Source organism: Lepisosteus platostomus, chromosome 9 (genome assembly GCF_059453375.1).
Source record: "Lepisosteus platostomus isolate fLepPlt1 chromosome 9, fLepPlt1.hap1, whole genome shotgun sequence".
Classification (NCBI taxonomy): domain Eukaryota; kingdom Metazoa; phylum Chordata; class Actinopteri; order Semionotiformes; family Lepisosteidae; genus Lepisosteus; species Lepisosteus platostomus.
This window is the reverse complement of record NC_142619.1, coordinates 42,940,011-42,958,221: the sequence shown is the minus strand read 5'-3', so window position 1 is coordinate 42,958,221 and position 18,211 is coordinate 42,940,011. Positions and strand designations below refer to the sequence as shown.

The window sequence follows — 18,211 nt, the reverse complement described above, 5'->3', positions numbered from 1 at the left end:
TCAGTTGTCCATTCTCCACCCCTAATAAAGTTTGATGTTTTACCTTTTAGAAGCTGAAGTTTCCTGCTTGCGTGTGATAACAATTCCTTGGCTTCATTCTGAAGCTCTTCTGCCCTCTTCCTTGCATCTGCCACACCTTCAGTCTTTTTAACAATCAAATCTTCTACATCGTTGTATTTATTCTTCAGTTCATTATCTAGTTCCTGTAAAAATCAAAATTTTGGTATGAAATCAACACTAAAGGGATTATGAAAGAAAACAATCAACTTTAAAAATCTTAAAATGAACACTTATAGAATTTGGAATACTTTTCAAAACTACCTATACCTTTTTGGCTTCATTGGCATCCTCTTGTATTTTATCTGTTGATTTCTCAATTTCATCCGCAGTAGCAATGTTTGTGAGTGCTTTTTGTTTTAGGTCATCAATGTCTTTTTCCAGCTGAAGTAATCTCTGGGTTGCATTGTTCAATTTGAATTCTGAGTTTGCAGTTTCAGACTCCACCTGAGGCAAAACAAATTCCAATCACAATTTAAAACATCTCCCACTAAATTCAGTTAACGTTTAGAAAATACTTATAGTCTGTGCAAGAAACATGTATCACCAAAGCCATATTAGGAAAAGTTTTTAAGAATTCTTAAATATTTTAGCTTGATCTGTATTTAATGATATACTACTTTTTGTTGATTATGTTAGACCTACAGACATGTTTTAATGCTTTCCAGTAATTGTAATGGGGGATAACTTCTTTGCATTTTTACTTTGTTCCTAACAGTCTGTTTCACACAGTTTTTTTTTAAAGCTAAATACCTAGACCATTAAATAGAACAGTTATGCTAGAAGGCAGCCAAGCCTCACTCTTTTCATGCAATATTCCCCACCCACTTCAAGAGCTCCCTGCAGTGCAGACTGGTGACTCACAGAGGTCAAGAAGTCATTGGTCCCCTGAATGTCTTTGCCAGCTTGTTCGATGGCTTCTGCTACAGCAGTTTGGGCTTTTTCTGCCTCCTCCAGGGCTTTTTTCACCCTGTCTGCAGTGTTCTTGATGTCTGTTGCCTCCTTACTGTAACAAAGATAATTCAAATGTATTCTGCAGAAGAATGCAAGGAATTTGCTAGTTTCACTGCGTCACACAGGAAGATACTGTGCTGTTGAACACTGCCTAGCACAAAGACCAATTCAGGATACTATTATCTGCATTACAAACTCCAGAATGAACTTTTAATACAAGATTATAATTAATGATCTATTGTTAAAAGCATTTGAATAGTTAAATGATGCCCTTTTGAACAAGATCCTGTATTACCCCCAGACTATTGCTACTCAACATAAGCTCAGCATAAAAATGACTGAAGAAAAGAATGTCTTCTTCTCAGTCCACCACTGCAGACTAGTCACTCACCCTGCCTTCTTAGCTTCATCAAGTAGTGTTTCTGCTCGATGAATGTCTGCTGAACTTTGGGTTAGAATGGCCTCTACATCAGACAAGCTCCCCACTCGCTCACGAATTTCATCTGTCAAATTCTGGAGCTGTGCTGGTGTGGTGGGCATCTGCATTTCTAACACTTCATTAGCAACAGCCTCAATGCTTTCAAGATCAGCACCATCTTCTGTAATGCAAGAGAAAGGAACAATGCTATTGAAATTGGTTTAGTGTGACAATATTGCATTTAGAGAAATTATCAGATTTTTTTCAGACTAAAACACTAATGCTGCTGTTTCTGCACTTTACAAGTTAAACGTTTATCTGAGTTGCAGATATAATATGTGATAAGACTGAGGTTAAATTCAGATTCCCAATAGTTTTATTTTTCCAGTGTTTGTATGTTCAATGTTGCCGACAGTAAATCCTTTGATTGAAGTCAGAAACATTGGTTTTACCTAATCTTCGGCTACCATTCGACATTCATTAACATAAACATCGCAAGCATAACTTTTTTCTTTCTGCACAGCCTTGCTCAGGTAACTACATCAGTGTATAACTCCTGTTTTCTGTAATTTTAATTAATGCTCAGTAAATTTAATAAAAAGTCCATATCCTAAATATGAATAAGGCACTGAATGGTCTGGTTCCCCATTTTCTAAAACATTTATATCAAGAAAAAAGTCACTGTTCAAATCCATGACATTGTGACAGTGCTTAAAGACCAATCTGTTCACTAAAGATTTCAATGCATAATGTAGTTTTAATTTAATCAAATTTCTTCTTTTTTCTTCTGTTGCATACTTCTGTTGTATATTTTACTCCTACTGAAAAGCTGAAAAGGACTCATTACTATTCTTATTCTCATATTTATTCTTAAAAAATATTTTATTTATTTGTAGTTTTTCTTCCACTGCTTTGTCATCTGTGACACAACAGAGTATTTTTGACCACGACATTACCGGAATTGAAAATGTGGTGTCAGCTGAATACGTTGGTAAATAAAGAGCTATTATGAAGAAAAGGTGTAAAATTCCTTTTCTTATTCTTTAATATTTTTAGCTTTGTTAATATGACATACAAACAGTCCTTACGCATTAAGAACTCTCGTATCTGCTTGATAAGTTTACGAAGATCTTCGTTGCTTTGATCCACTTTCTGCTTGGTTTGGTTGGTTTTCTGAAGAACCTCCTGAGCACTGAGCTTGGCTTCATCAGCCTTGAGTTTAGCCTCAGATACCTAATAATGACAAGGAAAATATCAAAAACAACTTTTTTTAAAATATTGTGATGGCAAAACAATATATCAGTCAGTAAAAAACAAAGTTCAAATACTTTAAGGTTTTTTTAACTGGACACTTTGATTTCATGCATTATATTGCTATATTTCAAATTTAAAAAGCAGATTTTTTGTAACTTTAAAGAATTTCCTACACCATCAGTTTAGTTTTCAATGTTGGCTAAATTTGCCTTTGTATCCGCTAAGTAAATTTAAACCAGTGAAAGGGAAAAATCACATGCCATAAGCACAAAGAATCATTGTGACTATGAACAACATATTGAAAACACATTGTAATATGTATTCTATTACCAAAGCTCTCTGTATGTTTCCTGATCCATGCACACTTTAAAAATACATTTTAAAACAGTATAATGAGATGCATTGCAACACCCACCATCTTAGATAGCCTGTCAACTTCTTCCAGGGCATTAAGAATTTCACTGTCAAAGTCTTTAGCTTTTTGCCAGGCATCATTTGCCAGAGTCACCAGGCCGTCGCAGTTCTTGCCTCCACACTTCCTGGTGCCATCTTCACCCTGGCAGCTTAATCCACCGCAGTGTGACTCAGAGCAAGTAGTGCCTTCAGAGCGTCCACAAGTCTAGGGGACAGAGATTAGCCATTTCAGGAAACAAACACTCTGTGTTAAGATTACAAATTACCTGTAAACTAAACATAGTGTTGATCATCAACAGTAAAAAAGTTATATTTGTTATGCAATCCCACAACAAGACCTACTTCATTTAATTCAATAGTTTTTAAGATCCTTATACGAGAGAGGGACAAAAGTATCAGAAGTTATTTGGAATATCTCGCCTAGCTGAGAGAACAGCAGTCTGACCGCATTGATGAGGCTGACAGAATGTCCCCTTGCTTTAAATATAAAGTAATTTACAAAAAATGATGTTAAATAAAATTAAGAAAAATCAAAGAAATTAATACCTTTTCACTGAGCTCAGTAAGGTCTAGGGATTCTAGTTGACCAGCAAGATCATCCAGTCTTTTGGAATATTCTGCTTGGTTTTCATCAAATTGAAGTCTGGTTTCATTCATCTTATCTTCCACTTGTTGGCGGATTGCAGATGATTGTTCTACAGTGTTGCCAGGGTCAGTGGTGGATGCATTTACCCTCGCTTCAGCATCCATAGACTGCTGGAAATACTTGCTGACACTGTCTGATGCCCCTTTAGATATCAAAAATTTAAAACAAAAACATTCAAATGATAAAAATTATAGTAGAAATAGAAAAAACACAGCAATCACCTTTGTCAAGAAAAATAACACATTTTAAAGTAGTTGTCATGTTTTCTAAAAAATATGTTTAGATTTAGTAAGAATGTTCAAAACTGCTTCTTGGCACATCATACAGGATGGTCCTTTTATTCTTTTCTTGATCATTTTCTATACACATTTCTACAGCTCTTGGGCTCTACAAATATTTTTATACTGTGACATCAGAGCTAATAGATTTATTTTTTATTGTAGCTTTGACATCTTTTGTATGAAATTAATTGCAATTAGAAGCATGTTAATATAACCTTCATTCAAACTGATTTCTTTTTTTTTAATAGTTTTAGTTGATACCATCAGTAATTGTTATGCAACTTCCCCCTTTTCCGCTGTTTGATCAAACCCTAATTAGGACAGTGAGGAAGCAATCTGAATAAAGAGATTCTTGCCTAGCTGAGGAGAATGACTACTCTTCCATGAAAACCCCTAACCCCACTCTCTGCCTCTAAATAGGTATGAACCCAGGAGCAGCTGCAAGGGTTAAAATAGGATGGAGAAAGGGATGTGAAAACTAAATGCATGTGCAAGTAACCAAGAAATGTTATATATTTATGTAGGTTAAGTATAAGTGGGCTAGATTAGGATTTGACCTCCAACCAAACATTTGTTTAAAACTCAGAAAAAATACCTACCTCGAACATCGGAATTTTTTATCAATTCCACTTGACCTAACAGGTCCTTCACAGATTTCTCCAAATTCTGAGCATCTTCTTTAAGAGCATCTAACTTGGAGTTAGTGCTGTTCCTATTAGCTGATGTTTCTGAAAGTGTCCCTTCTGTGCTGTTTATTTTCTCAGTCACTTCAATGATTACTTTTCTGTTTAAAAGAAAAACAAATCTCCATTATTTACTGCATTGAAAGGGAAAGACAATATGCAGTTGCATTATGGTCTGTACTAAGTTTAATTCAAGGTTAATATAATATTGGATTAATGTAAAAACAAATATATATAATATTCTATTCAAGAATAAATAGATAATTGAAGTTACGTTATAAGTACTTACTTTGCATTTTCCAGGAGATCCTGAAGATCACTTAGTGGCTGGGCTGCTGGATTCTGAGCAAGTATATCTTTGATGGTATTAGCACTTTGCTCCACTGCATTAATTGTCTCCTGGTATGGTCCAGTTATTCCACTTGCTTTAACTGAGTTAGCTCTCTGTATCAGTTTGTGTGTTTTATTGGTTAAGTCTCTAATAACAGTGTCCCACACATCAAAGCACTGATGGCACTGCACACAGTCAGGGAAAACACCAGAGTACCCTCGGGCACACTCGTTGCATCTGGGACCTGACACGCCTTGCTTGCAGATACAATGTCCTGTGGCTGTGTCGCACTGAAAAGTCTGGATACCTCTGGCATCACAGTCGCAAGCTGTAGTCAGTTGAAAACAAATAAAGCAAACAAAATTTCAGAAGAATGTAAATGTATATGCTAACTGCATGTAATACCTGGCCTTTATACCTAGTAAACTTTCTTTTGCTAGGTGTTTACTGAATAGTGACAAAGTTCTCATTCATTGTTTGGACTGTTAAATTGGTATTTATATATATTTTTTGGCCATGATCTTGAGGTTATACTTCTTCAAAAAACGGCATTTCTGGAAGTAGTGTGTTAAACGTTGGCCATTACATTTAGAATTCTTAGGAATTGTCTTTTGCTGATTGAGACTCAAACTTTTATCTTTCATTGCCGTCAGAGCCTTTATGCAGTGTTAACACTGTAATGAGGTATTTCAGACCAGTACTTATTTTATCGCTGCACTGAAAATTACTTAAATTGACCACAAAGGCAATGACCTGAAAGACAATACCTTAGAATTAATATATTTTCACAAAAACACAATAATTTATTAATAATGACCGACCTTAATATGCACTTAAATATAATTAGAATATTTATAAAAAACATTTTAAAATAATATTCAAGTCCCATCTCAGTCTCATCTAGAAAGACATGAAAGTTCTAAGACCACAAAGGTTTCAATTACCTGAAAGACAATACCTTAGAATTAATATATTGTTTTCACTAAAACACAATTTCTATTGAATGGATAAAACACATATTAGGTAACAAAATTGGTATTGCTATATTTTTGATGAAGAAAAATTAATTTGGTTACTGTTAATTATAATTTCTAGAACACTTTCTCAAGAAACGTAATTGTTTTTTTTGCTTGCTCTTCATTGCTAGTTATTCACAGGGGCCTTTTAAAATAAAAAATGTCATGACTATATCAAGTAACTATCCCCAGGAAACAGCAATTGTGTTTTATCAGGAGCGGGACTGACTACACATCTCTTAAGCAAGTAAAAGGCTTCAAAGAACAACAAAGACCCACTTTAAAACCCTGACCCCAGGGTGAAATGTTGCGTTTCTGAAGGGGTGGGTGGAAACTGGACAAGAGGAAATTACGGACTTCAAAGCTTTTGTTCTCATGGAGTATATGCATGTGCATTCTTGAAGTAAGACATAAGAACAAAGTGTTGCTCTCAACATTGTTCTCAGCCTTTATAAATAAAGGCACTGGGCTGTAACATTCCTGCTGCTCTATGCACTGTTTCAGCATTAGACAAACATGGTCATCTTCAACCAAAAGTTACTAGATTCACCATAAATTATCATCACATTTTTGTTTGCAGTACAAAAGAAAAGCAGTCACTAAAATGTAAAAGGCTGGGTGTAGATCTCTAACAAACTTTTTACAACATTTTCATATATTTTCCCAAATAACATATTTTTCTATGAAAAGCTAAATGAGAAAATTCAAAGGGAAAATGGTTCTTTATATGAATTGTTTTATTAGAATTGTAGACATTAGCCTGTTAAAATAATTCAATACATGGCTATAGTTTACTTTTCATTATGATTAGAAATGTGGAAAAGACAATACATAGGAACCTGCTGCAGAACTGTTCCAAAAACATTTTACACTAGCTGGTCAGCATTATACTTCAATGTTCACTATTACTCAAGACAAGATATTTTCTCACAACATTAAACTGATCATAGTAACCAGCACTTTTAATGTAATAACTTATAGCAGCAAAAACATTCTAAAAGTCTGAAATGCCTACAACATTGTCTCCTGAAATGCAAGTCTTTTTGTTAAATTATCTTTTGTATTCATAAAACATTTTAGTAAAAGAATGGAATATTTAGCTAGTTTTTTAGACAAATACCTCTGTTAATTAACTACTTGCAGACTATCTGATTCAAAGAACCTTTATCACTGGAATTATTGTTTGTGTGATGCTGTTTTGTCTCAGTGGCTGTGTTTACTAAAGAGAGGCTCCTTTTCTTTCATTACAGCCATCAGCACATACACAGCTGAGTTTACATTTAACTCCCTTATTTTACTGAATCCACCTCCCCCAGTGTAGGATTAAAGCTATGACTTCATGTTTACACTAGAACTACCCTTTAAACAGCAGTCCATACATTTGCCAGGTGCCAAAGTGTAAATGTTTACAAGACCCTCTAAACAGCTGGAGCACTGTATAACTTCAAAGGTGAAATATCTATGGAATCCAGCAAAAAAACATGTTAATACATGTGGTCAGTACCACGTTGGTGACAAGCATGTATTTGAAAATTGTCAATACTGGTACACTACACAGCAATTACAGCAAGAGTTCATTTAAGCCAAATCTAAAAAAGTCACTTTCACAGACACTCACATTAAACAGGAGTGCATAAGAGAAAGTCTATTGAGAATACAGCTAGGTCTATCTTGTGTTCACCTTGAAATGAGATCAAAATAAAAGTATCCTAGTGAATAACAAACTTGCTGGAAATATTCAATGGCAGACTTTCTGTAATATTTTAGGAATATCAATATCAGAAACTCTAGAAGCAGAATGCTATAAATAAAATTGAAATGACAAATTATTTTAATTGACATTTAGAAAGGGTGTCTGTGGCAGTTTACTCAGATTTTGTATCTTGTATTTTGGTTACTCCAAATTCTTAGCCATTTGTCACACTTTGTAGACTGCCTCTGAAATAAGATTAAACCAAGGAGGTTATTTGTTTAACAAAGGAAGCAAAGACTTTCAATGCTTAACTAAAACATTCCAAAAATGTCTGACAAGACTCATCTGTTTTGAATTGCTGCATCAACTGGCATGTCCAATGCAAAATGATGGCTTCACAAAATACCAAACCAAGTTTTCAATGTTCAATGAAAACTTTGAACCACACACCACTCACAAATTAAAAACTAAAGCTTGCCAGAGGTTTTTCACTTTTAAATGTAGCTTTTAAAAATCAGTGCTACATATTTTATGGTTTATAAGTATTAGTCTTAGTGTCCTGGATAATCTCCACGTCCTAAATTAATAAAATAATTTAAGTAAATTCTGAATTTTCTACCTGATCTGTTTTGTTGTGTGGCTGTTGACACATAATGGCTGCATTTCAGCAGGATACTATAGAAATGCAAGTAATTATCATCATCATAATCAATATTAACATTAAAACTACTTTAAAAATAATGAATGCAATTAGTGCACAATATAATGTGTTTTTTAGTACTAAGATTATTTTCAAAGGTATATTACAATATTTTTAATACTAACAAATCCCCACATAAAAGGCAGTGTTTATGTTTAGACTAAGAACTATTTAATGACCAGAAAAGAGTACATGTGATATATTTAGATATATTTGAGCAGCACAGGGATCTGGATTAAGACTACAACTCTTATTTCATTCACTGATCTAAATTGCTGAATGTAGTTAAAAGACTAGTCTAATTTGCACCAAAACAGAAGGAGTGGTAAACACTCCAGCAACAACAAAAGGAGGACAAAAGATTTATGCATGTGAATTATAAAAAGACTAGGAAAGGTTAAAGACTTAAGTGTTTATGTTAATACATTTGTCTCCCCTAGACAATGTTGAGACAATATTGGGCAGCAATAAAAATTGAATTTTAGGATATATAGTAAAAACACTGAAAACATAAATCAGAAAACATAAGTTGGAACTCTAAATAGATGCACTGAAGACTGAGAACAGAAGCTTCATATTTATACAGAGAAATTTTAAAAATATGGAATAAATTACCCATTTACTTTGAACCAGATATCCTGGAGACATTCAAGAAATAAATGTATGGATCAATTAGAATAGCAGCACACAGTGATGTGGTTAGATGAACAGCACGAAGTAGTGAACAACATATAGCATAATAAAGCTATGTAAGATTTACAGAAAAGCTAAAATGTTATCTTTATTTTATAGTGTTTTGTCAAACAAGATTGCATGGTCCTCTCGGAATGACAGTAAAGTTCCTGTCATGGAAGTGCTAGAAATACAATCCCAATGGAGAAGTACAATCAGTAGGTTGCAATGGGAGTCAAAGAAGGAGAAAACATTTCCTTTCATGAATTTCCTAAATGTTTTTATAGTGTTTATGTGTCGTACTTGTGGGACTGATCCAGGAATCACACATTGAGCTACCCTTTCTCTGTAATTAAAAACACTCACACACCATTTCCTCACTCCTAAATCACATCTTCACAGAAATGTATAAAAGGTCTTGGCAGAGACAGGGAGAATGCTGAGAATAAAAGCAAATCGTTTTGACTGTTTAGCGTGGAATTCATCTATGCTTGTTCCTTTGCAGGCCACACACAGAGTTTCCAACTCTAACCTATTCACAGCAGAATAGTAACACTCTAGTGTCTTATATTACACTAGTGGGCTGGGTTAGGGTTTGGGTATTCAAATCTGTATTTCTCTAAAATCCTATTCTTGCATTCACACCTTGGTGCAACTGATAGTATTTTATGGAGCTCATTATTAGATATCTTATATTTTATGAGATAGTCTTTAATTTTAACTTTGGAATTCTGGAGTGTCAAATTAAAAACTCAGTAAATCTTTTAAACAGAAATCTTCTCCACATAGAAACTGTTAAAGTGGTGTTGCTTTATGGGAGGGAAAAAGCATTTTTTTTCAAGGTACACTTCATGTCCAATTCAAGCAATTATATATTCCATATAAATAGCACAAAATAGCGGAATACATCACAGTGAAATAACAGCAACTCACAGAGGTATTGGTAAACCATGACACTAAATATCAGAAATCACACGAAAACAAAGAAAGTGCACAGTACATTTCTGAGTAAATTTGTGGGAAAAGTTTTCCAAAAATTGTTGAACACATTAACCTTAGCAAACTTTTAAAAAACTTTTAGAATACAAAGCATTTTGGTATTGAAGCAAAGGATGTATCAGATATACATTTATCAAAATGTTTAATTGTGGCTAATAGATAAGCTGTAATAATAACATTTATAATTCCTGAATATTTTTAAAATATTTTTAAAATTGCAGATGATTTAAACCTGAAAACTTTTCTTTCCAATTTTTGCATTTTAATTATTTGTAGCTTCTCTGATTTTAACATTTTTTAACTGTGTTTTCTGAACAACTACATAATTTCCTAAGAGAATAATAACTTTGGGTTTAAACATTGTTTTGCATGTTTAACACCCCATTAAAGTAAATAAATTCAGACAATTGTGATAACTGGAACTCTTCAGCATGAAATTAGTTAAAACTCAACAATACAGAGAAATGAATGAAAGGAATGAGATCCAAAAGAAACACTGTATGTTTCCTGCTCTATCCAACTTATCTAAACATGAGGGTACACATATCTGGAATAACAACCCCCAACCCCCTGTGCAAGAAAAAAATGGAGGGTTGTTTTTCCCTACTAAGAAAAATAAACTCACATTTCTGCTTACTGAGAGAGAACAAGCTTGTCACTCAAAAAAAGGTTGTACAAAGCTGAAGGAAACAACCTTAAGCTTAGCAAAATGTTTTCTATGCGAAGTTAATTATGAAAGTAAAATATACCACCCATATTATTAAAAACAATTGTGATATGTTAAAATTGTATGAGTCACATAAAATATTTTTAAGGGTTCATTTTTACTGCTCAATAAATGTATCTCCTGTTTTCCAAAAAATGATCTTCAGCATAGTATGAATCTTTAAACTTTATTCCTTAAGATATCATACGTCATTCATTATTCATACTAATTTTTGTCAAAAATAAAAAAATAAAAACCCCATGGCTTTATACTACTTACATTCTTAACACAACACAATTCAAGGAACAAACAAATCGTGATTATTTTGAATTGCTGGTAATAATATTTGAGGAGGAAAAAATATACTTTTAAAATATAAATAAACATAATCAAAACAGAGTTCCCAAATCATTAAACAGTACCATTTCACAAAATAGCAGTGTAGTTAAAATGATCCTGAGTAACAGAGGACTATATTTAGTCTGAGACAAAGAACTCTTTTTTGCTGATGAAGTCATTTTAAGTATTGCCTGCTTCCAAAGGACTGCCTTCAATATTCATATTAATGTCATGTACAAAGTTATTATGAGGTACAGACAGATATGCCCCATGTTAGTCATGGAAACAAAGCTAATGTTTGTACATCTGGCCATAATTCACTAGGACAAAAAATGACACCTAGAGTGTATGACTCACATTTTCTACAGAAAATCCAATTTTACCTCCTGCATTTAGATCAAATATTTTAATAAATATCCCAAATTGAGTTCTCTGTCTTCTAAATCAAGGTGGTTTTTAATATATCCTGAGAAAATGGATTTCTGATAACCTTCTTTGATCTAATTAATAAAATGTGAAAAATGTGCAGTAAAATACCAAAATTACATGTATTCTATTCAACAAACGTGCATTAAATGTTGGAACATTCAGTTTTTTGTAAATTACATTTGAAAATAAAAGTATTGGAACAATGTAATTCAATAATTCCAGCCATGTACCCAATTTGAATGTACTTGTCCTGGTACCCAATTTGAAAGTACTGGTGAGCGTTATTAGTTTAATACTTTTACCATTAACATTAGATAACATTCTAATTTAGGGGTGCCAAATACTTGCCTGTAACAATCTTTTTTTTTTAGCTAAAACTGGAGGCAAACTCAGCATATCATTTTTTGAAATGAAAGAGGTTGTATGTTAAGCATATAATTAAGTAAAAATAACTTTATAAATAATATTTGTCAATTTATCCCACTTTCCTTCTGATAAAATAAAGCCTGTCAGGAATTTATAGGATAACAAATTGATTAGATTTAAATGTTATATATTATAGAAACCTTAAAAATGAAGAAGATACAATACCTTCCTGTATATCTAATACACTTTTGCATCAAACATATCTTGCTGTTATCAAATTGCACATTATTATTAAATAACTTATACCACAAAGAGAGATCATAACATAACAGATCATAATATGCTGACCAAAAACAAATCTGTTGTCTACAGTTTCATGGAAGATAATATACTGTATATCACTGAACTTTGGTTAGTAACCGACATAAATTCAATGTCTGCTTTTGTTCTTAAAGCCCATAGTTGATACCAATCACAAAGCTGTTTAAATTGTGTTCATGAAACTACCGCAAACAAAAGATACAATAATGAGCACTATGGATCTAATGGATTAAAAAGTTAACATTTACGGAATTTCACAAGACTACCTAGACTGTATCAATCTGTTTTAAATCCATGTTCTATATGACAGACTATATACAGTAGGAATGTCACAGGGAATTTAAATTTCACAGGTTTCATTTTTATTAAAATCCATATAAAGTTTTTATTTCCTTTGGAATCAATTATTTTCTTCAGATATTCACTGTGTGTTGAATCAGCAATTGTTACTCCCCTCCACAGCACAGAAGGGATAACAACTGTGCATACTTTCAGCATGCTGTGTCAGTACCACCCCCCAGTTTTCTCACAGTGTATATAGTGTAGTATAACTGGCTGTTTATTAAAGTTTTATGAAGAATTGGGGAAGTCATATGAAAGGTCTATGAATACACTGGGATTTAAAACTGTAATTCATATAACCTTCATAAGAAATTCTATATAATCTTTGCAATTACATCAAAAATATACTTTTATATTACCATTTTTGTTTATGGTAATTCAAAATCATTGTATCAGAGTCTTTTGATTGATCTTTTCATCAGGAACCAAACGTACACTATTCTGTTTTCTCAACCATTTCTTCTTATTCAGCACCGCACACAAGCAGAACAGAGTGCACATAAATTCCTGTTACATCGTGATTTTTGTTAGCAATGGGCAGCAAATATTTAAACTTGTTTGCTCACCACTACCATTAAGACCTGTAAGAGTTCCTTAATTTAGATGTTTAATTTCATTCTAACAATTTAAAATATCAAAGCATACTACTATAAGGGTTGCAACAATACCTTTGCACTCAACATTGGGATCACCCCAGTAGAGCTCCTTGCAGTCTCGGCATGTTCTTCCTCCAAATCCAGGATTGCAGGAACACTGACCTGTCCACTGCGAAAAATAAAATAAAAAATGATCACAGAAGCTTGATGCGGTGCCTCTGTTTTTATACTTTATTGCGATTTAAATTACTAGGGTAGTGCAAGCATATGAAAATAAAGAACATATAATGTTATGACGTCAAAACCATAAAGAACTGATGTTTTTTTTTGCCAAAACTGGGTTTCATTTTCATGCATCCAAAAGCAGACTTGACATAATTCTCTTATAAGGCAAATCTAACTTAATAATAATATATATTTTAATTGTGCAAATAAACAGCAAATGCTTGTGTTTGCAGCTTAAACTAAAAGAAATCATGAACTCTAAATCAGACTGGCTTTGTCTTACTTCATTGCAAGAAGATCCCAGGGAATTGCTTTCATCACAATCACAGGGTTCACAACCTGTCCCACTAGCCAAATTCCAGGTGTCGGGAGCACATTGGTCACAATTCTGCCCAATCACATTAGGAAGACACTGACATTGCCCACTGGCCAAATCACAGTGACAGTCGGCAGCTGAAGGACAAGTTTCATTTGCTGTGCCCAGGTGGTTACAAACACATTCTTGAAGACAGAAGAACAAAAAGCAATGTAGTACATAAAATAACACAACAACAGGAACAGAAAAGTCCTAAGAATCTGCATGAATATTTAGTGAAAATATAAAATAATGGGGGAGGGTTTAGAAGATTCTACTTGTAAATTTCAAAAGGCACATAAGCATGAGATTTAAATTTAAATTAAAAAGTGTTACGTTAACCCATACTTCAATTGGCAGTTCTAAATCAAATGTGTATGTAAAAAAAAAGAAATCCTTACTTCTACAACTTTGAGTTAGAGCATCTCCAAAGTATCCAAGCTTGCAGCGACGACAGTTTTCACCCTCTGTGTGGTACAGGCATTTCAGACAAATTCCTGTATGCGCATCACAGGAACCCGGATCCAGCATGTCAATATTGTTATTGCACTGACATGGCCGGCATATTCCTCCAACTTCATTAGGATTGCCATAGTAACCTGGAGAACACTCATCACACCTGGCACCTATAAACAATATACACAGACATTTCATCCTTGTAGGGCATCACACAGATATCTGATCTGGGTTGTGAACTTACACCAGACAAACAAAAGTTAGGACAAGCACAATGTTACAAGCAGGCAGTAAAAATGTATACTTAGAGGCATTAAAATGCAACATGTGCTACTGGTGACAATACACTTTAATAAGTAAAGGGTGACAATACATTTTATTAAGTACTGGAAAAGTGCTTATACAAATGATGTAGGTGCTTATTTGGATTCACCTACATGTTGACTTAGAAAATACAGGATAACCGTAAAAACCATCAAGAGGTTACACAGTGAAAAGTGGAAATATTAAATCTAGAAATATAAGACAAAAGATGGCACATACAGTATAAGCCATTCTTAAAGGAATGACACACGCAGACAGGCACTGAACAAAGGAAAAATTAACCAGCAATACTGCTAGGTATTGACAAAGGCAGCAGAAAGTGAACTGAAAGTTGTTCAGCCCAACGTTCTGTACCTCATGTTTCAGCATAATAAGTCTGAAATACAGGTTCCAAGTCAGCAGTAATATAGCGTCTAACAATGTTTATTATTTTAGTATTTTCATTTCTCTGTTTCAAAATGTCTTTGGGTAATTTAGTGATAATGCACATTTGTGTCAAAATAATCAATGGGGAGAAATCACAAGACTCTAAAATGAATTAATTTTAGGGTTTTACTTTTCTGAGGAGGAAAAAATAAAAATAAAAGCAGCAGAAAATAATTTTTCCCCATTAATTAATCCCCATTCATTATTTTTATTTGTGTACGCTCCCCATTAAAACTTAACATATTACCTTTGTATCCCTGGTTACAGACACAAAACACTTGGAGGGAATCTCTGCTTTGATAGCAGGCACTGGCAAACTGGCGTCCGCTGCCTGGACCATCTGGGCATAGACAAGGGCGACAGTGATCCCCTGAGCCCAGGACTGGATCTCCATAGTACCCATCTAAACATCTGCCAAGAAAGGGAAGCACAATGTTAGTTTTCACATGACTCAAGTAAAATATCAAAAGCTATGACACCCAGCCGAAACACTGTGTTTCTTTTCTTTTCTTTTCAGCATGGAATAAACCTTTACTTGTTACTTTGCAGCTTACGCATGTGTAGCGGCGCTAGTTTGGACACAGTGACATCATCGCCCTCCCTGAGCATAGCAGGGACCTCAGCTGCCTTGGCTGAGGGAGGTCTCCTTTAGCTCATGAGGCTGGTTCCCTGTTGCTTTATGCCAGAGACCCGGGTTTGCGCCCAGGTGTTGTGGGACAAACCGGCAGAGTGGAGCGGCGGAGGGCATGAGACCACGCGGAACCGTGATGGTCACACATGCTGATGCAGCTACCTACTTAAACCTATCAAAAGCTTTGTTGAAAACTGTGCAAGGTGTTGTATAAATTTGCAGTTAATTAATAAATTAAGTAAAAACCATTACTTTTGGAAGGCACAAGCCAGGGAGCTGCGGCAAGGCAGAAGATGAGTTTGAGGGACAGATTTGAGAAAGAGGTGTCATGGGATGCTCAGAAGGAGGGATATTTATACTTAAGAGAGTGAAAGCAGTCTTTTATATTGTTGCATTTTCTTTTACTGCACTCTAAAACTATACTGTACCAGAAACAATCAAGCCACATGGCCAAGATTGCCAATCACTGAGTAGTGGCTGTTTGATTAAACTCTTAGAAATCTGCTTGCTAGACAAGCAGGTGGCAGGAACTGATTTTCATTTAATTATTTCAAATTGACCCTATTTAATTGGTTTACAATTGTCTCCACTTTGTTAGAGCTTCATTATTTCACTAGAACACAATCTATTACAGTACCTTTCGCAGTTGAGTCCAGTAGTATGATCCTTGCAGCCCAAGCACTCCCCTGTCTGAGGGTCACAGTGGTCTGTGTGCCCATTGCAGTTACAGGAGCGGCAAGTAGGAAATCCCCAGTAACCCGGCAGACACTTGTCACACTGACGTCCATATGTGCCATGAATACACTCACACTGACCAGTTGCCACATGGCAGAAACTGTTAACAGAGCCATGAGGGTTACACTCACAGGCTAAAATAAATAAAAAAACAATTTGCATTAAACAAAACCAAATGTTACAAGTGCATTTAATTAATAGCTTTATTTGTATACCATACATTACAAACATAAGACTAAAAATTTACTTACGTCTACAGCCACTTGGTCCAAATAAATAGGTAGCAGGAGCACACTGGTCACAGTTTCTTCCCACCACATTGGGCCTGCACTGGCACTGACCTCCGTTAGGATCACACACAGTGCTTAAGGAACCTTGGGGGTCACACTGACAGCCTGTCAAAAAATATCAATTGTTTTAGGAGGACTTCTGTCTGGACATTGCTATATTAGACTCCACTTCAGTTTTATGGATGATGCTTTGATGATGAGTGTTATGGAACAATAAAATTACCTCCTTGGCAGGCAGGATAAGAACAGCGAGTTTGGACTTGCATCAGAGCTTACATATTTTTGGCAGCAGATCAAATTTGTGAAAATAACAGGGAGTTCTAAGCCCTAGACGTGTATACAGTAATTATAAAAGAACAATGTCTCAGAGGTTTGTGGCTTTTAAAAACCACCATGGCTTTATGAAAACACCTGCAACCTTGTTAACCTCATTCTTTGCAAAAATGCAGTTAATGGAAGGAGACAAAGTAACAACATTAACACAGATTAGAGACTTGGCAAAGCGTTCAGAAATGGAAAAACAAAGGCATTTTCAAAGAATTTTAAATTACAAAAATGATTCTTAATTATGTACCTTAAACACCCCAGACATTTTAACCGCATTCTATAAATTATCCTGGTACACTTTTGAAAACATGTACTTTTATACATTCCCACACTTATGACATACACAAACAGTATGCTACCTATATATAAAAAGCTTTGTGCATAAATCTCGATTTTTGTTTTCAAATTAAACTACTTCCAAATTAGTTAAACAGCTAATATGCTTTAAAATATTTAAACCATTGCTGCTAATATTTTTTGCTTGTTTGTTTTTTTAAGCACATCACTCTTGCTTTGTAAATGATGAGTTATTAATATTCTTACTCAAGGCTCCTTGGTGAAGCAGTGCAGAAATACTGAAAATGAAGTTCCTGCAGATGTCTGTCATGGGGGTTTTCACTACACTCTGGCTGTTCTCCAAACAGCGGTACCTCTGGAACGTTTCCCATGCACTGTTTGTGATAACATCTTCCCCGGAAGCTCCAGTGAAAATTTCAAGGTTTTTACAGTGAGGCATGAGAACAATCTGTCAGACAAGAGAAAAATACGTTCCAGACCAGGATCGGATCGCCACATTTCAAAACAGGAATCAAAGATGTAAGTAATTATTATCAGTGTTTAATATTTTATAATACCTAAAAAATACTTAGCTGTATACTAGTCTTTAATATTCTGTGTTGAACTGGTTTATTTATGTCCGATTCTAGAGAGGACTAACTTTTCATGTGCTGTGTCAAGCAGCTGCTAGACATTAGGTAAATGATAAAATTTATAGGTAAGAATTTTCTGATAATGTGACACACAAGATACATGTAATTGGTTTTTGATGATTTCATGTAATGTTTAATGATTTGTTAGTATAATTTGAGTCATGTCAACTCACAGAATCAATCAGAGTGTATGGACTCTGGATCTCGCTCAGATTGGAGTAAAAAGGCAAGCTGAGACGGACTGTATAGTTCAGTCCCCTTTCAAAACACACAGGCCTTGGAAGAACCACATATCT

General features: G+C 34.5%; 1 protein-coding gene across 1 annotated transcript in view; it reads right to left on the bottom strand.

Moving 5' to 3' along the window:
* The window catches only part of lamb1a (laminin, beta 1a), a 33,206-nt gene that overhangs the window by 3,712 nt on the left and 11,283 nt on the right, over positions 1–18,211 (bottom strand). Inside the window, exons 16-32 of the mRNA XM_088645105.1 lie at positions 18,089–18,209; positions 17,530–17,731; positions 16,621–16,764; positions 16,272–16,503; positions 15,251–15,414; positions 14,199–14,423; positions 13,726–13,943; positions 13,290–13,386; positions 4,997–5,366; positions 4,624–4,808; positions 3,644–3,885; positions 3,099–3,302; positions 2,518–2,662; positions 1,403–1,610; positions 922–1,063; positions 328–504; positions 44–203 (exon numbers count right to left, since the gene is read on the bottom strand). Of these exons, the coding sequence (XP_088501231.1) occupies positions 44–203; positions 328–504; positions 922–1,063; positions 1,403–1,610; positions 2,518–2,662; positions 3,099–3,302; positions 3,644–3,885; positions 4,624–4,808; positions 4,997–5,366; positions 13,290–13,386; positions 13,726–13,943; positions 14,199–14,423; positions 15,251–15,414; positions 16,272–16,503; positions 16,621–16,764; positions 17,530–17,731; positions 18,089–18,209 (3,236 nt within the window). The remainder of the gene's footprint in view (positions 1–43; positions 204–327; positions 505–921; positions 1,064–1,402; positions 1,611–2,517; positions 2,663–3,098; positions 3,303–3,643; positions 3,886–4,623; positions 4,809–4,996; positions 5,367–13,289; positions 13,387–13,725; positions 13,944–14,198; positions 14,424–15,250; positions 15,415–16,271; positions 16,504–16,620; positions 16,765–17,529; positions 17,732–18,088; positions 18,210–18,211) is intronic.